General features: G+C 39.1%; 2 protein-coding genes across 2 annotated transcripts; one reads left to right on the top strand and one right to left on the bottom strand.

Annotated features, from left to right (window-relative positions):
- Positions 1-279: 279 nt before the first annotated feature.
- On the top strand, positions 280-3,884 carry LOC143419637 (uncharacterized). Its single transcript, XM_076887038.1, has 2 exons — positions 280-1,035; positions 2,569-3,884. The coding sequence occupies exons 1-2, from the start codon at positions 442-444 to the stop codon at positions 2,893-2,895; spliced, it is 921 nt and encodes a 306-aa protein (XP_076743153.1). The 5' UTR covers positions 280-441; the 3' UTR covers positions 2,896-3,884.
- Positions 3,885-4,838: 954 nt separating this feature from the next.
- Positions 4,839-11,932, bottom strand: LOC106675357 (uncharacterized). The gene is made up of 5 exons (XM_076885683.1): positions 10,960-11,932; positions 8,155-8,889; positions 7,396-7,788; positions 6,728-6,844; positions 4,839-6,239 (listed from the first exon to the last, which is right to left on the bottom strand). The coding sequence occupies exons 1-5, from the start codon at positions 11,035-11,037 to the stop codon at positions 5,163-5,165; spliced, it is 2,400 nt and encodes a 799-aa protein (XP_076741798.1). The 5' UTR covers positions 11,038-11,932; the 3' UTR covers positions 4,839-5,162.
- Between the last annotated feature and the right edge of the window lie 2,150 nt (positions 11,933-14,082).

Genomic DNA, 14,082 nt, shown 5'->3' with positions numbered 1-14,082 from the left:
GCGAGATCTCGCAAAAGTATTGCGAGCGCTTGCAAAAGTATTGCGAGATCTCGCAAAAGTATTGCGAGCGCTCGCAATAAGTATTGCGAGATCTCGCAAAAGTATTGCGAGCGCTCGCAATAAGTATTGCGAGATTTCGCAAAAGTCTGTACCATAGACCTCCAAATCAGCACTGAAACCTTAGAAACAACCACAGCGATGGAGGACACACACCCATTTGAGCGATTCATAGATTTTTACTTTGAGCTTGGACTAAACTATAAAGACATTAAAACTGTGCTTTGCATTATATACAGTTTTCATATAAGCGAAAGACATCTGAAGAGAGTTCTTAGCGCAAGGGGACACACTCGCCACAAAGCGTACTCTGACCTGGCCGTCTTGGTTGAATTTATAGACAACCAATTGCAGTACTCTGGGCAGCTTCACGGATACCGATGGATGTACGCTAAATGCAGGGAACATGGACTACGCGTGAGGAAAGAGGATGTGCGCTTGGTTTTGAAGGAGCTGGATCCCCGAGGCGTCGCACTGAGGCAAGCAAGACGTTTCAGGCGGAGGAACTATTTTTCAAAAGGGCCGGATTTCATCTGGCACATGGACTCCTACGACAAACTGAAGCCATATGGCATCTGTATCAATGGTAGTATTGACGGTTTCTCGAGAAAAATAATCTGGCTTAATGCATACACAACAAATAGTAATCCGAAAGTGATCGGGGGGTATTACATAGAAGCGGTGCAGCGTTTAAAGGGCTGCCCTAGAGTTGTGAGGGGCGATCTTGGAACTGAAAATGGCCATGTTAGAGGCTTTCAGCGTTTCCTTGTGCCCGTGGCTCCTAACGACACCCCTGAGAGTTACTTGGAGGGAGCAAGTACCGCCAATCAAAGGATTGAATACTGGTGGCGTTTTCTTCGCAGCCAGTGTCTGGAGTTCTGGTTATCCTTATTTGCAGACATCAGAGACAACGGGTACTTTGATGGTGGGTTTCTGGACAAAAACCTCCTTCAGTTTTGTTGCATGGGACTCATCCAGGTGAGTTAATAAAATATGTTTTGTTGCGTGCCTGGATGCATGCGTGTGTGAGTGAGAGATAAAGGAAACTGAGGAAGTGAAACGTGTCCTGTACTCGTTTGTGGTGTTCCCATTATCACAAATGTGGAAGCCAACTGCTCAGCCTCTGTGTGGTGGTGGTGGTGGAGGACCCCCATCTTTTTTTTCGGGCCTCCACTTTTTTTCTAGTGGCCATAACGGGTCACATTTGAGCATGCAGAGTAAGCAAATATGTACTTGTAATGTGCTCAGATAATTTTAATAAGTGCTTACAGAAAGACAATTAATGTAGCCTCTAACTGCAATTGATTTACATCGGACAAACAGACCAAGCACTATGGCTCATAATACAATTACACCTCACCTGTTTGGACTATATTTTTATATTTCATTTTTACTTGCTGCCAGGAACATTTGGGGCCTGTTGGGTTGCACCTGCGATCACATCACGTCACAAAATAAAATGTATAAAATAAAAAATAAAATATAATAAATAACGTGTTAAATGGGTGGAAATCCCTAGATCAATGTTTAAATTAACACTCACGCATTGACTCTGTCGGCTATTTTTTGCCATGCATGCTCCCTTTCTTTTGCAGCTGAGGCTGTGTTACTTTTTTTCTGCAAAATTTGCATGTTATCGGCATATGCTGCCATCAGAATTTCGGCCTCAAGCGCTGTAAAATACATTGACCGCGCCTTCTTTCCCTCCGTCTCCATGGTGACTCGCTTAATCTGTGCTCCACTAATAAGGGCTTTATGTATCCTCGTGCGCGTGCTTAACTTGGGGTTAAAGCAACTCCGCGTTGATTGAACTAATTGTTATCAGCCTTTCTGAAACCGAATATTCCGAGTTGGACAGTTCGGGGTTACTCAACCCTGAGTATCGTTTTTCACTTCCTGAAATAGGGCCCTGTACCAGGTTTAGGGAATGGAGAGACTTGCAGGAAGAAAGAGACAAGACAGGGAGAAGCGGGTGAGAGGAGCAGGGAGTAAATGAAATCAAAAATTGTGTAAATACTATAATTTAGGTTTAAGCAATCGGCCGCCTTAAGGAAGAGCTCAACAACCAAGACTACAGTAACATCTATGTTGTTTATGTTGACATGGCATATGAAATTTTCTTATCTATAATATTAACTATTTACAATTTGGAATTATTTCGATTGGGATATCAAAATAACTTACAAATACAAAATACAATGATCAGTGACATAAAACAAATTGATTATTATGAGGTGAGTAGATGAGCCAAGCAGGTAGTAATAAGACTAATAGTACTAATGTAAGATATCACAGCATAACAGTAACCGTAGTTAGTGTGTGAAACACTTGTACAGATGACATTAGGTAAAGTACATGATTACAAAAATGCACATGATTGTTTAAAAATAATAAATTGCATAAATCTAATAAACCTTCCTCTCAGTGAGTGAGTTGTCTCATCGTGATTTGCGTATATGTATATACGTACATGCGATCGCATTTCTTAAATTTCTGTATTCTTTTTAACAGGATGAGCTGGATGACACTGCACAGGTTTGGAATACACACTCCATCAGGCCATCAGCAAACATCAATATCCCCAGTGGTCGACCTAATGTAATGTATACATTACCTGAGCTCTACGGGACAAGAGACTTCCTTTGCCCCACTGAAGAAGAACATGTTGAAATGTGTAAAACTGAGTGTGTTTTTCGACTGACCAAACCATGTGACCCCGATGTATATGAACTGTGCAATATCATCATGACTGAGTCCCATCTGACTCCACCAACAGACTCATATCAGGCTGTGAACTTGTACATGCATTTAAGAGAGAACATCATGGCATTAGTGTAAATTGCATACACTGCAGCAGAGAACATTACTCAAAATTGACCTGTGATATGTGCGAAAGCTAACTTCTGGATGTTAAACAGACTGTAAACTGTAAGCTTTCTAGTATACAGTCATTTATGAGAATATCTTATATAGAAATATTTATTGTTGTGTTCCAGGAGGGTCAGTGAACTAAAGTATAAAGGGGAGTCTCTGCCTGTTAATGATATTCTGAGTGTTCTTTAGCACAAAAACACTGTAATGTTCTGTCAAATGTTATCAAGTTCCATGTCTATGTGTATTACTTCGAATTACTTTAACTGTGTATTTGGCTTGATACATGGATCAAAACATAAGACACATCTTAATTTAATGTGTTAGGAGTTTTAATGTACAGTGTTTAATCAGATAATGGTGGTTTATGTTGAGTATTTTGTAATAATTTTTAAATGGTGAGTTGGTTTTTATTTACACCATCTGTATTTGTTAATGATGGGAATGTTTAGTTGTTGATATTGGCTAGAATACTGTTTAAAATCGAAGAGATATGATATTATGCCTTGCTGCTTTATATATATTATAACGCCAACTGTCACATTGGCAGGCTACATGAAATGGTACTAAGGGGCATCATGATCTGAGAGGGGGCACCTTGGCATTTTTCTGAACTCCAGTTTCTCTGGCTAAAAATATAGTTATTTCATGTCATTTTTGCTTCTTTTTTTTTAAACTATTTATTATTCCAGAAGAGCTTTAGTTTTTTAATGTTGGTTAAACAAAACTGAAAAAATAAAGAACTAAATAGAGACCTTTTGAACTCTTAGAATTTCTAATAGATATAAACATTCTTTTTTTGTCACTGAATTTATCTGAAGCTTATTTTATCAGCTGAATAACAAATTCTTTGCACCCACCTGTTCTGTTGATGAACAGCAATTTCATTCGAATGCTATTTTTGCAAAACTCACCACTTCTGAAAGGATGATATGTGTTGTTGAACTACCGGACAAATAAACTGAAATCTAATCAATTTCTAATTATTTTTGGACTATGTAGTACAGACAACTAAAAAATTGCAAATGACAAAAGCATATCGACAACATCTGTGTATTGACTGCCTGTGTTCCCAGGCACTTTAATTTCAGAGAAGGGTAGACAGAAGTGCATAATCTGTCAAAAATGTAGCAATACTTTATAATTAACCATATATACTATTTAATCTAATTAGAAATCCTGGCCTACAATCTTGTTTATCCTAGAAACTGTTAAATCTGATTATCATTGCTTGTTAATTTGTAATTATATAAGACACTATAAAGAATTGTGAATCATCTGTATGTCACATTATGGCAAAGTCCTTTCAAAAAAAAAAAACTTGTGATGGCAATATGATTTTTAACAAAACAACTAGTAAACATTTTGGAAGCTAATCAAGGGAAAATAGGACTTATTGTTACAAGATGATGTTTATAGGCCACATCAGCTTTAAGAATTTGTAAACAGGATCTTATCATTAACTTTCAATAACTTCTTTTGCAACCATAGTGACATTCTTTACTAATATTAATGGACTTTTCACCCTAAAATCAAATTTACCAATTTTTCTGTTCGCTAGCTGTAGTATTCCTTAATCCACATTGTTTTAGTGTGAGTTGCCCAATTTTAGAGATATTGACTGTACAAGCCTACCCCTCTCTTGTTTCACATGGTACTTAATGCTTAGTAGCAATGTCTTTATGTAGACCTTATGTAGCTTCATGTTGTTTTTCAACAAGGAAGAGATCTCTACAGCTAATATCTCCCAAAACTAGGCAACTCACTTCAAAACATTCTAGATGGATAAACAGCAAGCCAATGTGTGTCACTGCAGGGTATGCAGGTGTGTTGAGAGAACGTACCCAAAAGCAGACAAGGAGAGAGAGAGGACAATCAACTTAAAACAAAAGCGAGCCTTTATTCTGGCTGATGGCAAGAGTAAAAGAAAAAAAAATGACAATGTGTACAGCGAATTTTTATGTGATTTGTCCCTCTAACGCTAAACACAAACCTTGTTTTCAACAGAAGTTAAAGATGCGGTCATTTTCAAAGAATTTTAAACAATAAAGAGTCCTTGTGAAATATGACCTAACATACAACTAAACCATCAGAAAATTAAATTTGTGACTGCTTGTTATACGGCTGAATATATCAAATGTTTCAATGACAAAATGAAACAAGACAGAATTTATGAACTCAAGGTCTCATACAAATAAAAATTACAGCTCTAACCATTAGTACACTCATCAAGTTCAAATGATGTCCATTTCAAAGTAATTGCTGGAAAGGATATTGTCGAACTCTGTGCGAAATTCAGGATAAGAACTGTAAGTGCATGGCACTTCAAGGGTAGCTCCACAGGTGTGAGCAACAGGCCTTCTGTTGAGCCCAGTTTCAGCATTAAAGCACACCAAAATTTTGTCAACACATATCACAGAAGATCCTGTGCAGAAGCGCAGGATTTTTTCAGCTTTGGTTTCATCAGCGTTTTTAACATAACGCTGAAGATGGTTAAACGTTGTTTGTTCTCCGTGAGACAGCATGATTTTTGTTGCTTCCAATAGCTGCACTAGTCTTTTGCCTGTGGCCTTCTTTGTCTCATACAGAGATAACACACTTTCCTTGTCTGCCAGTTTCAGCTGCAGATGTGCCATGGGTGTGGAGAAGCAATCCATTATATACTTTGGCTCTTGGAGAATGGCCTTATGAGCCATTGTTTCAATGGCAGGCTGCATGTTGTTCTTAGGTGGTAGGAAGTGGGAACCCATCCTTGTAAAAAGGTCAAGCAGGTCCTCTTCATCATTTTCATCCATTGTGCCTTGGAGCGCCTTCTCAACAGCTGATCTCTCAACAGGAGGGAGATAGTTGAGAAACGATGCAATCAGAATGTCTACATCAACTGAGTCCATTCCGTGGATGCAAGCTAAAATGAAAGCCCTTGACAGCCTCACTGGAAAGACACCATGGTCTAGTAAGCCTTTCACCCATAACTGCCCAACTGCTTGCCATTCAGCCTCACTAAAGTCTGGCCTCAGCCTTGGAACTCGTTCATTTTCACCTTCACACTGTTCCAAAAATTGCTCCCAAAATGCAGTGTAAACCTCCCTTGACACCCCAGCATCATCAACAGCATTTTCATTTACAAAGTTCATCTTTAAAGTCACATTCAGAATGCGACTGTCCATAAATACAGTCAAAAGATCATCAACAACTTTTATCCTGCGAATTGATACATGTAGGGGGCTCTGTGGGTCTCCTGAATTTGATGGGGAAAGTTGGTTGCTTGAATCTAAACGCAAACCTTGTGCGATGAAATTCAGTCCATGGTCCTGAGTAAAAGACAAAACATGCACATTCCATAAGAAATGCAATTGAATTGTACAGATTACACAATATCAATGTTCTGAAAAAGTTTGAACATTTGTACATTCCCAAACCATGGTTGCACTGACAATTTATATATTACATTAACATTGTGGCCTGATGGATGTCCTTGTATGCCTCACAGAAAATTATACAAGTGTTCTTTACAGGTATGAGAAGACGCACTTCTGTGCAAAATAGGTAGAGAACACAATAGTGACACCAAAACAATGTCTCACTGCTGTGTTATGTAAATAATTTTATTTCAAGACTAAATTTCCTGTTTAATCTTATGTTAATGTAAAACACTGTAATTGTCTCTCAACTGACAATATCCTTTTAATTCAAATAGACCCACAAACTGCCATATCCTCAGAAAATAGCATGACATTTTTGGCATCTCTACAGTATGTAAAGGTAGGTGTTTATGGTTGCCTGAATTGATCCATCTTACCTGTGCAATCTGGGGTGCTTCCTCTTGTATTGACTGCATATGGGGTGTGGGCAAGCCATTAGCTGAAGACAATGGTAGCAGGAAACCATCCATAGGTAATCCATTTGTGTCGGCATTCTGAGAAGGAAGTATTGCATTAATTGACAACAGACACCTTAACCCTTCAAGATTAGAAGACTCTTCTTCAATCTTCTAACTTGGCCTATTCTAATTCATGAATGTTCTTAAAAAGTCTGCAAAATATGTCAATAGGTATTAAGAAATAGAACAAAAATACACCACTTTATTTTCAGCCTACATGTCTCACTTACAAGAGTAAAAAGACATATTACAGTGGAATTCCACAGGTTTTTATCAGATCTTGATTTTCTTATTGCTACTTAAAATGTTGTATTATTGCTGCCAAAAAATCAAGTTTTAAACAAACAAGAGATGAATTCTGATTAATAAAAATCGAAAAATTGTTTCACAGTACTGTAAGTTATTTCTTTTAAGATCCAAAAGAATATTACAGAAAATAACACACATGCTTAAATTTTGTCCAAGCAGGAATGCATGATCAGCTTTTTTAAAAGCAGAACTATGCAAGTTACTGAATTTGATTATTAATAAATTTCCATCTTTTGTCACACTTGAACCATATCAACCACAACTGTCCATGGTCTTACCTGTCTGAGATCCTCACTGTTGACATAATTCAGGGTTATCACGACTGTGTCATCACCATCTGCTCTGACAAGATCCTCTTCAGGATTCCATACAACCGTATCCGCTTCGTCTATGTGTGGAAAACGACATTCCAAATCTTCTGGAAGTTTGGCCTGGGACTGTAGTTTGAAGGATTTGTTAGGAACTATACTGGTCAGATCAATAATTTCAGAGCAGTGGTCAGGGAAATCATGATCACTTGAGTCAGTCTGCTGCCGCTGTCCCACGACAGTGTTTTTAATGTCTGTTGGGGTTGAATGCATATGATGGGATTTTCCTGGACTTTGTGTTGTCACTGCCTCACAGAGTGATTTCATTTTTTTTGGATTGGGTTCCATCTGGAAATTGTGAATCTGTGAACCAGAAAACAAACACAAGACACAAACGAAAATAATTCAATTATTTTTTCAGCAGCCAGTCATTTTGTACATGTTAATGAATACAAAGCTGGAAGTCTTTCACAGATGTACCTTACCACACAAGTCAACAACAAATTCCTGGAATAATTTCATCCTACAGAAGTGCAAATATTCGTAGATGTACATAAAGCACTTGAATAACACAACTCTTTATTGCAGTTGCACAGTCAAACCTAGTACAATAGTACAACAAAATTAGAAAATGTCGCATGTTACCACCGAGCACTACTAAACACAACAAAATACAGTAACTTTAAAGTGATCATTATTTTTAATAATAACTTTCTTATTTTAACAAACCTGTTTGCCAGTGTCACTGTCAGATGAATCCCCATGTTCAAGTAGATCTGGTACAAAATCATCTGTCTCACTGTCAAATCCAAGTAATGTCACTGGTGAATCTTCTTCAGTTATGCTGACAGAAAAATCCTCTTCAGATGAGGACTGAACTGTTAACAGTGTTTCATCTTTCGTGCAAATGTAAAATCTCAGGAGCTTCAATTTGGTTTGTTCATAAAGTTTGCCAACAGTGTCATCTAAAGCAATCGGATTTCTTTTAAAATCACTGATTTCAATGACAAAGTCTTCAACTCTCCCTTTTGGCGAGTACCCATCTGGAAAAAACAGGTCCTTTCCCATTTCCAAAATCTTAGCTACAGTTGTAGTTTTTTCCACAGTTGCATGTCTTGTTCCTCCACCATTTCTGGTTCTCACTTGACGGTATTCATTACTGCTTAAATGAAGCCATCCGATTTCTATTTTTCTGCAGGTCTTCTCTGCTGCAGTATTTCTCTGTCTTGACATCCCTTCACTTTGCTTTTGGAACACACCTGATGAACCACACAGCACTCCTTTGGTTTTTGATCTTACTTTCCGTGCCGCAATTTTATCTCTTAGGTTCTGCAGAAGAGTCTCTTTATCTGTGCTGTACTTAGTTTGTTGACAGAAGGACTGGACAGCTAGTCTGTCACCATATGTCCTTATGTATTTTGCCATTTGTCCATCAGTCATGACGGACAGCACTGCCTTATCCACCTGCAGACATAAAACATTAGAGAAATGGTATTAATATACTTTTACTCGAGGAAGCCACACTAGCACACATGGAATACTAACTGTATTAGAATAGAGTTCTTAATCACTGTTCATGATCATTATCAAAAGTTACTCTGTCAACTTCTGTCTTATTACTTTACTGTTGCTGTGTTAGTATTAGTATAGTAATAGTAGTAGATATTTATATATGTTGGGAGAAAACCCTGCAAAAATAAACCCAGGAGGAATAGAGACACAATGAGACAAAGTTACTTTTTTATGCTTAACGTGTACACGGGTGAGCTGCTGGAAACAACCCACAACCATGGACAGTGGCTTGGCATTTTTATAGGCACAAATCACAGAGACAGTGAGAACAGGATAAGAAAATAATAAACAGATAAAATAAACAACTCCATATATGGTGCTAGTCTCATCAGCAGAGAGCTGGGAGAGATAAAACAATCTGAAACAATATGTCCCCGAAACAATATGTCTTTGCTGGGAAAGTCTAAAAAGACACTTCTAAACTAATCTAACCACAGACAAAGGGCATCTTTGTACATTTAAAAGAAGGTAAAGAAACATAGAATCATTTTTCCTGTAGCAATATACTACGTTACTAAAAAATATTTTGCTAGTAAGGTATAAGTAAGGTAAGTTCCACCAAGTATTTTGTGCCATGCTGTCCATGTTACCATGGTTATGGCACAGCCAGATAACAACATCCAAATTCATGGGCTGCAACCTCTTTTTTTTTTTTTTAAACTGTATTTATCACATTGTCCAAATTCATGGGCTGCATCCTCCTGAGGACGCTTTTGTAGACCGATTATGTCACAGCGATGCACCGAAGGCTATCCAATTTCGTAGACTCCTTTTTTTTTTATTATTTGCACAGAAATGTACAACAATTCTGGCAATCTCTACAAAGATTCTATTTTAAATTCGTAAACTCCTCCGAATGCAGCAGACAAATGCGTCCTCCTTTTCACCTATTTTTTTTTTAATTATTGAACTTTATTAAGAAACAGTATACAGAACATGTATACAACCAGAACAAAATTAACATATGCCAGGGGGTGTAATACAAAGAATTACATTCACTTTTCACCGAATTTGAAGGATGGGTCCGGTGTGTGCTTCGTGGCCCATATCCCAGAATTCAAAGTGCGGCCCAGCCAAACTCCAGTTTCCGGTAATGGCGGCCGTTAATAAGTTTTAAAATGACCGTTATTAATCTTTCTGGGTCACAAAATTTTTTTAAACACATTTCAGGGGAGAACGTGGGTGTATAAACTTGAAATATCTTCTCGGTTTATCAAGATATCGCATATTTGCAAAAGTGCTTCGACGTTTTCCTTGATGTCTGTTACCCACCAGCTCGATAGGTAGCCGAGAGCTCAAGGGTCACTAAAGCCGCCAAGAACGGCACAACTCGCGGCATATTATTTTCAGATCACCGCGGACTTTAGCTACTCAGGCTAAACTTAATATATAAAACACTTAGACAACCTAAAAATGTTAATGTTTGGCTTTTTTCAGTGTTTCATTTGTTCGTGAGTAAAACGGTTTGGCTGAGATTAAAGTTATTAGATTAAATTCGATAAAATAAAACTTTATTAATCCCCCGGGTGGGTTCCACATTGGTTTTACAGCGCTTAATCAACGTCACACAGAAAACTGATTAAACAGAAGTGCGAGATGGTCGAGAATTTACTCCAGTGTCGTCTTATATTTTAGATAGAAAGGAGCAGACGGACGAGCTTATTACACTCCACCGAGACAGCGGTGACGCTAATCAGAAGGCTAGACCGTCCAATTTCCCCAGCCGTTCTGAGAACCCGGCCCACGTAGACCACGAAGCCCGAGTCCTCGGGAGGATGCAGCCCATGAATTTGGACACGATTTGAAATTTCAAAACATATGTGCACTTAACGAGTTATGTTTAATGAACCTGAACATATTTACAAGAATTAACATTAAAGGCCTGCATATACGACCTCGGTTTTTCAACAAGTTACTCGCCTTTTGAACCACGGTGTTTAATGCTTTGTTGTTTATACGTACTTTGTCTTGTTGCATGTGCATGATGTCGTCGTGTGGGACCTCTCTTGACCGCAAGAAATGTTCTAAATCCTCCTCCATGTCCGCACCGTATGGAGCCCCGTACCGTAGCACCGCACCCTTCAACTGAAACGCTATCAAAAAGGAGCGGGATCTTTTGCGAGATCTCGCAATACTTTTGCGAGATCTCGCAAAAGTCCGTCTTAATTTTTTTTTTTCTCCCTAATTTTTTTTTTTTTCCTCCGTAATTTTTTTTTCTCCCATGTCCCCTGGGGGGCTCCGTACGAGAGAGAGGGTGAGAGAAAGAAAAAAAAAAGCTCCGTTGTTCATGTCAAAGATCCGGCTGTAAGAGCCATTTCGTTCGCGACCAACACTAATACTTTGGAGTGTGTACGTGTTTTTGAGTTTGGACGTATTTTTGAGTTTGTACGTGCTTCTCCAAACTCCAAAACGCACGCACAAACTCCAAAGCACGTACAAACTTGAAAACACATTTAAACTCCAAAAAGTAGTGATGTGCGGATCGATACTGAAATATTGATTCCTCCGATACCAGTCATTTATGTTCTAGAATCGATACTCATATTAAAATATCGATATTTTAGTAATTTAGGGTAAATTTGTAGGTTATCATTAACAGGAACAGAGTGCAAATAAACTATATCATTTGGATTGTCTACATTGGAAGGAACTACTTAGTCTTCCACCTGTCATAGTCATGTGTGACGTACGTTTGTATAAATGTGTCCAGCCCCTTGTTGTGCACACTCACAACAATGGCTGAGCATAAATGGAGTCATGTGCAGACATATTTTACTTCCACAAACGGTTGAGACGTAGTTTGCAATACATGTGGCAAGAAAGGGAGGTGTTGTGGCAACACTACTAACCTCATCAAGCACTTCAGAGTAAATCATATCACAGAACATGACGAGCTTATGTTGAGGTGAACTGAAGAGGAGGAGTGGACAGGGACAGGTGCTGCAAGGGCGAGACAGACATCTCTCACGGAGTCCTTTAGTGCTGCAGGCAGGCAATGTGTTCAAATAGCGCACAACTTCAGGTTTTTTTTTATTTCTATATGATAACTGTGCATTATTAAGCGATAAGAACAAGTAATCCGATGTCCTGTAATCATTATGACCCTATAATTTGAGATACAATTACTGAAATACGTTTTTGTACAAAGTATCGGTATCGGATCAGTATTGTCGATACCACCCTGAATTTTACTTGGGATCGGAAAGGAAATCAGTGGTATCGCACATCACTACCAAAAAGCACGTACAAACTCCAAAACGCATGTATAAATTCTAAAATACCTACAAACTCCAAAGCACGTACAGACTCTAAAAAACACGGACAAATTCCAAACCACGTACAAACTCAAAAACACGTACAAACTCCTAAAAGCACGTACAAACGCCAAAACATCTACAAACTCAAAAGCATGTACAAATTCCAAAACACGTACAAACTCAAAAAACACGTACACACTCCAAAGTATTAGTGATGGGTTGGTCGCAAACGAAATGGCTCTTACGGTGTGTTCACACCGAACGCGATGGACGCGAACAAAACGCCCCAAACGCCCCTAATTTGACGCGTGCACATTCGCACCTCAACGCGTGTCCAAGAAAAATCCATAGTGCGTCAAAATATCATATTTTGATGCGCGTGAACCGGAAATGTGGGAGGAAGTTGTGCCAGACCGGTATCTTTGCAAGATGGCAGCTGTCGAGCTAGCGCTTGAAGAGAGAGTCTCCCTTCTCTATGTACTGTGGAGAGCAGAGCAGCGGCGTTAAAGACGTCTTCGCCATACCTGGGTCCATCAGGTCCTTCAGAGGCGTGAGCAGTTTGGTGAGTTTCACCATTTGCTCCAGGAGCTGCGCCTGGATGACGGCCGATTCCATTTCCTTTCACTCGGCCAGTTTGAGGACCTGCTTTCCCTCGTCGGTCCCAGCATCGCCCGCCTAGACACCAATTACGCTCAATCCCACCTGCAGAGCGCCTGTCCATCTGCCTGAGGTTAGTAAAAGTATCTAATACGGTAGTCCTTTATTGATACCTGTGCTAATATATGCTAAACCATCCATTTATACACTGCTAACATGGATGTGCTATGCTAACAGTGAATGCTCTCGGTGTTTACTGATAGCAAACTGTGGTACGGAGACGACTGTTTATAATATTTCTAGTGATACTCAGAAGGTCTCATCAAATCCCGATTTAATTCAATTTATGCTGTTATCAGTGTTTGCAATGATAGCATGGCTGTGGTGTCACATCAATGTATGCGCTCGGTGTTTGCTGATATCAAACTGTAGCATTAGGACCACTGAGTTAACCTTTGTAGTGATACTCACTCCTTTTTATTTAGACCTGGTTTAATTCGGGGGGTTAGGGGAATCTTACAATGTCACGTGACTGAACCGTTATACCGATTGAAAAAAAAATCAGATGAGGAGGGTATTATTGTTGTCTCAGACAGATTGCTGTGTCTGACTTTGAGTTACTGCAACGGCAGAGGGCAGCAATACTACTTGGAAGCGTGTAATCCACCAAACCAACAAAGAAGAAGATAGCGCCACTTCTAACCTTCCAGACTCAGCTCAGCAAGAGAGCGTCAAGAGCAACCGTCGCAGAACTGTCAACTTTCTATTTCATTGTAAGTGTACCATTAAACATGAAATTCAACTTTAACCATAGTTCGCATGGCCAGTTTTCTTGTTGCGTCGAAAGCATTCCTCAGTCACAGGCTTTGCCTTAAGTTGTATTTAGTTTTCTGGAAAGTTCGTGCTAATGCAGCATGTTTAAGATTTTAGCTAGCTTTACTGCGAAACACACACCAGCTTAATTGACGAGAAACAGCTAAAGACAATGCCACGTTGTGATTTTTGTGGCAAGTCCGTGAGGACACTGAAGGGTTATGTACTTCATTGCAAACTTCATCGAAATGAGCCGCGATGTACATTTAAATGTTTTGGAGCCGACTGCAGGCAGACATTTGTCCAGTATGGGGCTTTCAAGGTGCATTTTTATCGAAAGCACATTTCTCCCACTCCTGTTACCGACAAGATTACGCTTAGCACTTTTAAATGCGCAGTGGCATTGTGTGAATGTCAG

The sequence above is a fragment of the Maylandia zebra genome, linkage group LG7 (assembly GCF_041146795.1).
Source record: "Maylandia zebra isolate NMK-2024a linkage group LG7, Mzebra_GT3a, whole genome shotgun sequence".
NCBI classification, from domain to species: Eukaryota; Metazoa; Chordata; class Actinopteri; order Cichliformes; family Cichlidae; genus Maylandia; species Maylandia zebra.
This window is presented reverse-complemented; position numbering and strand designations above follow the sequence as displayed.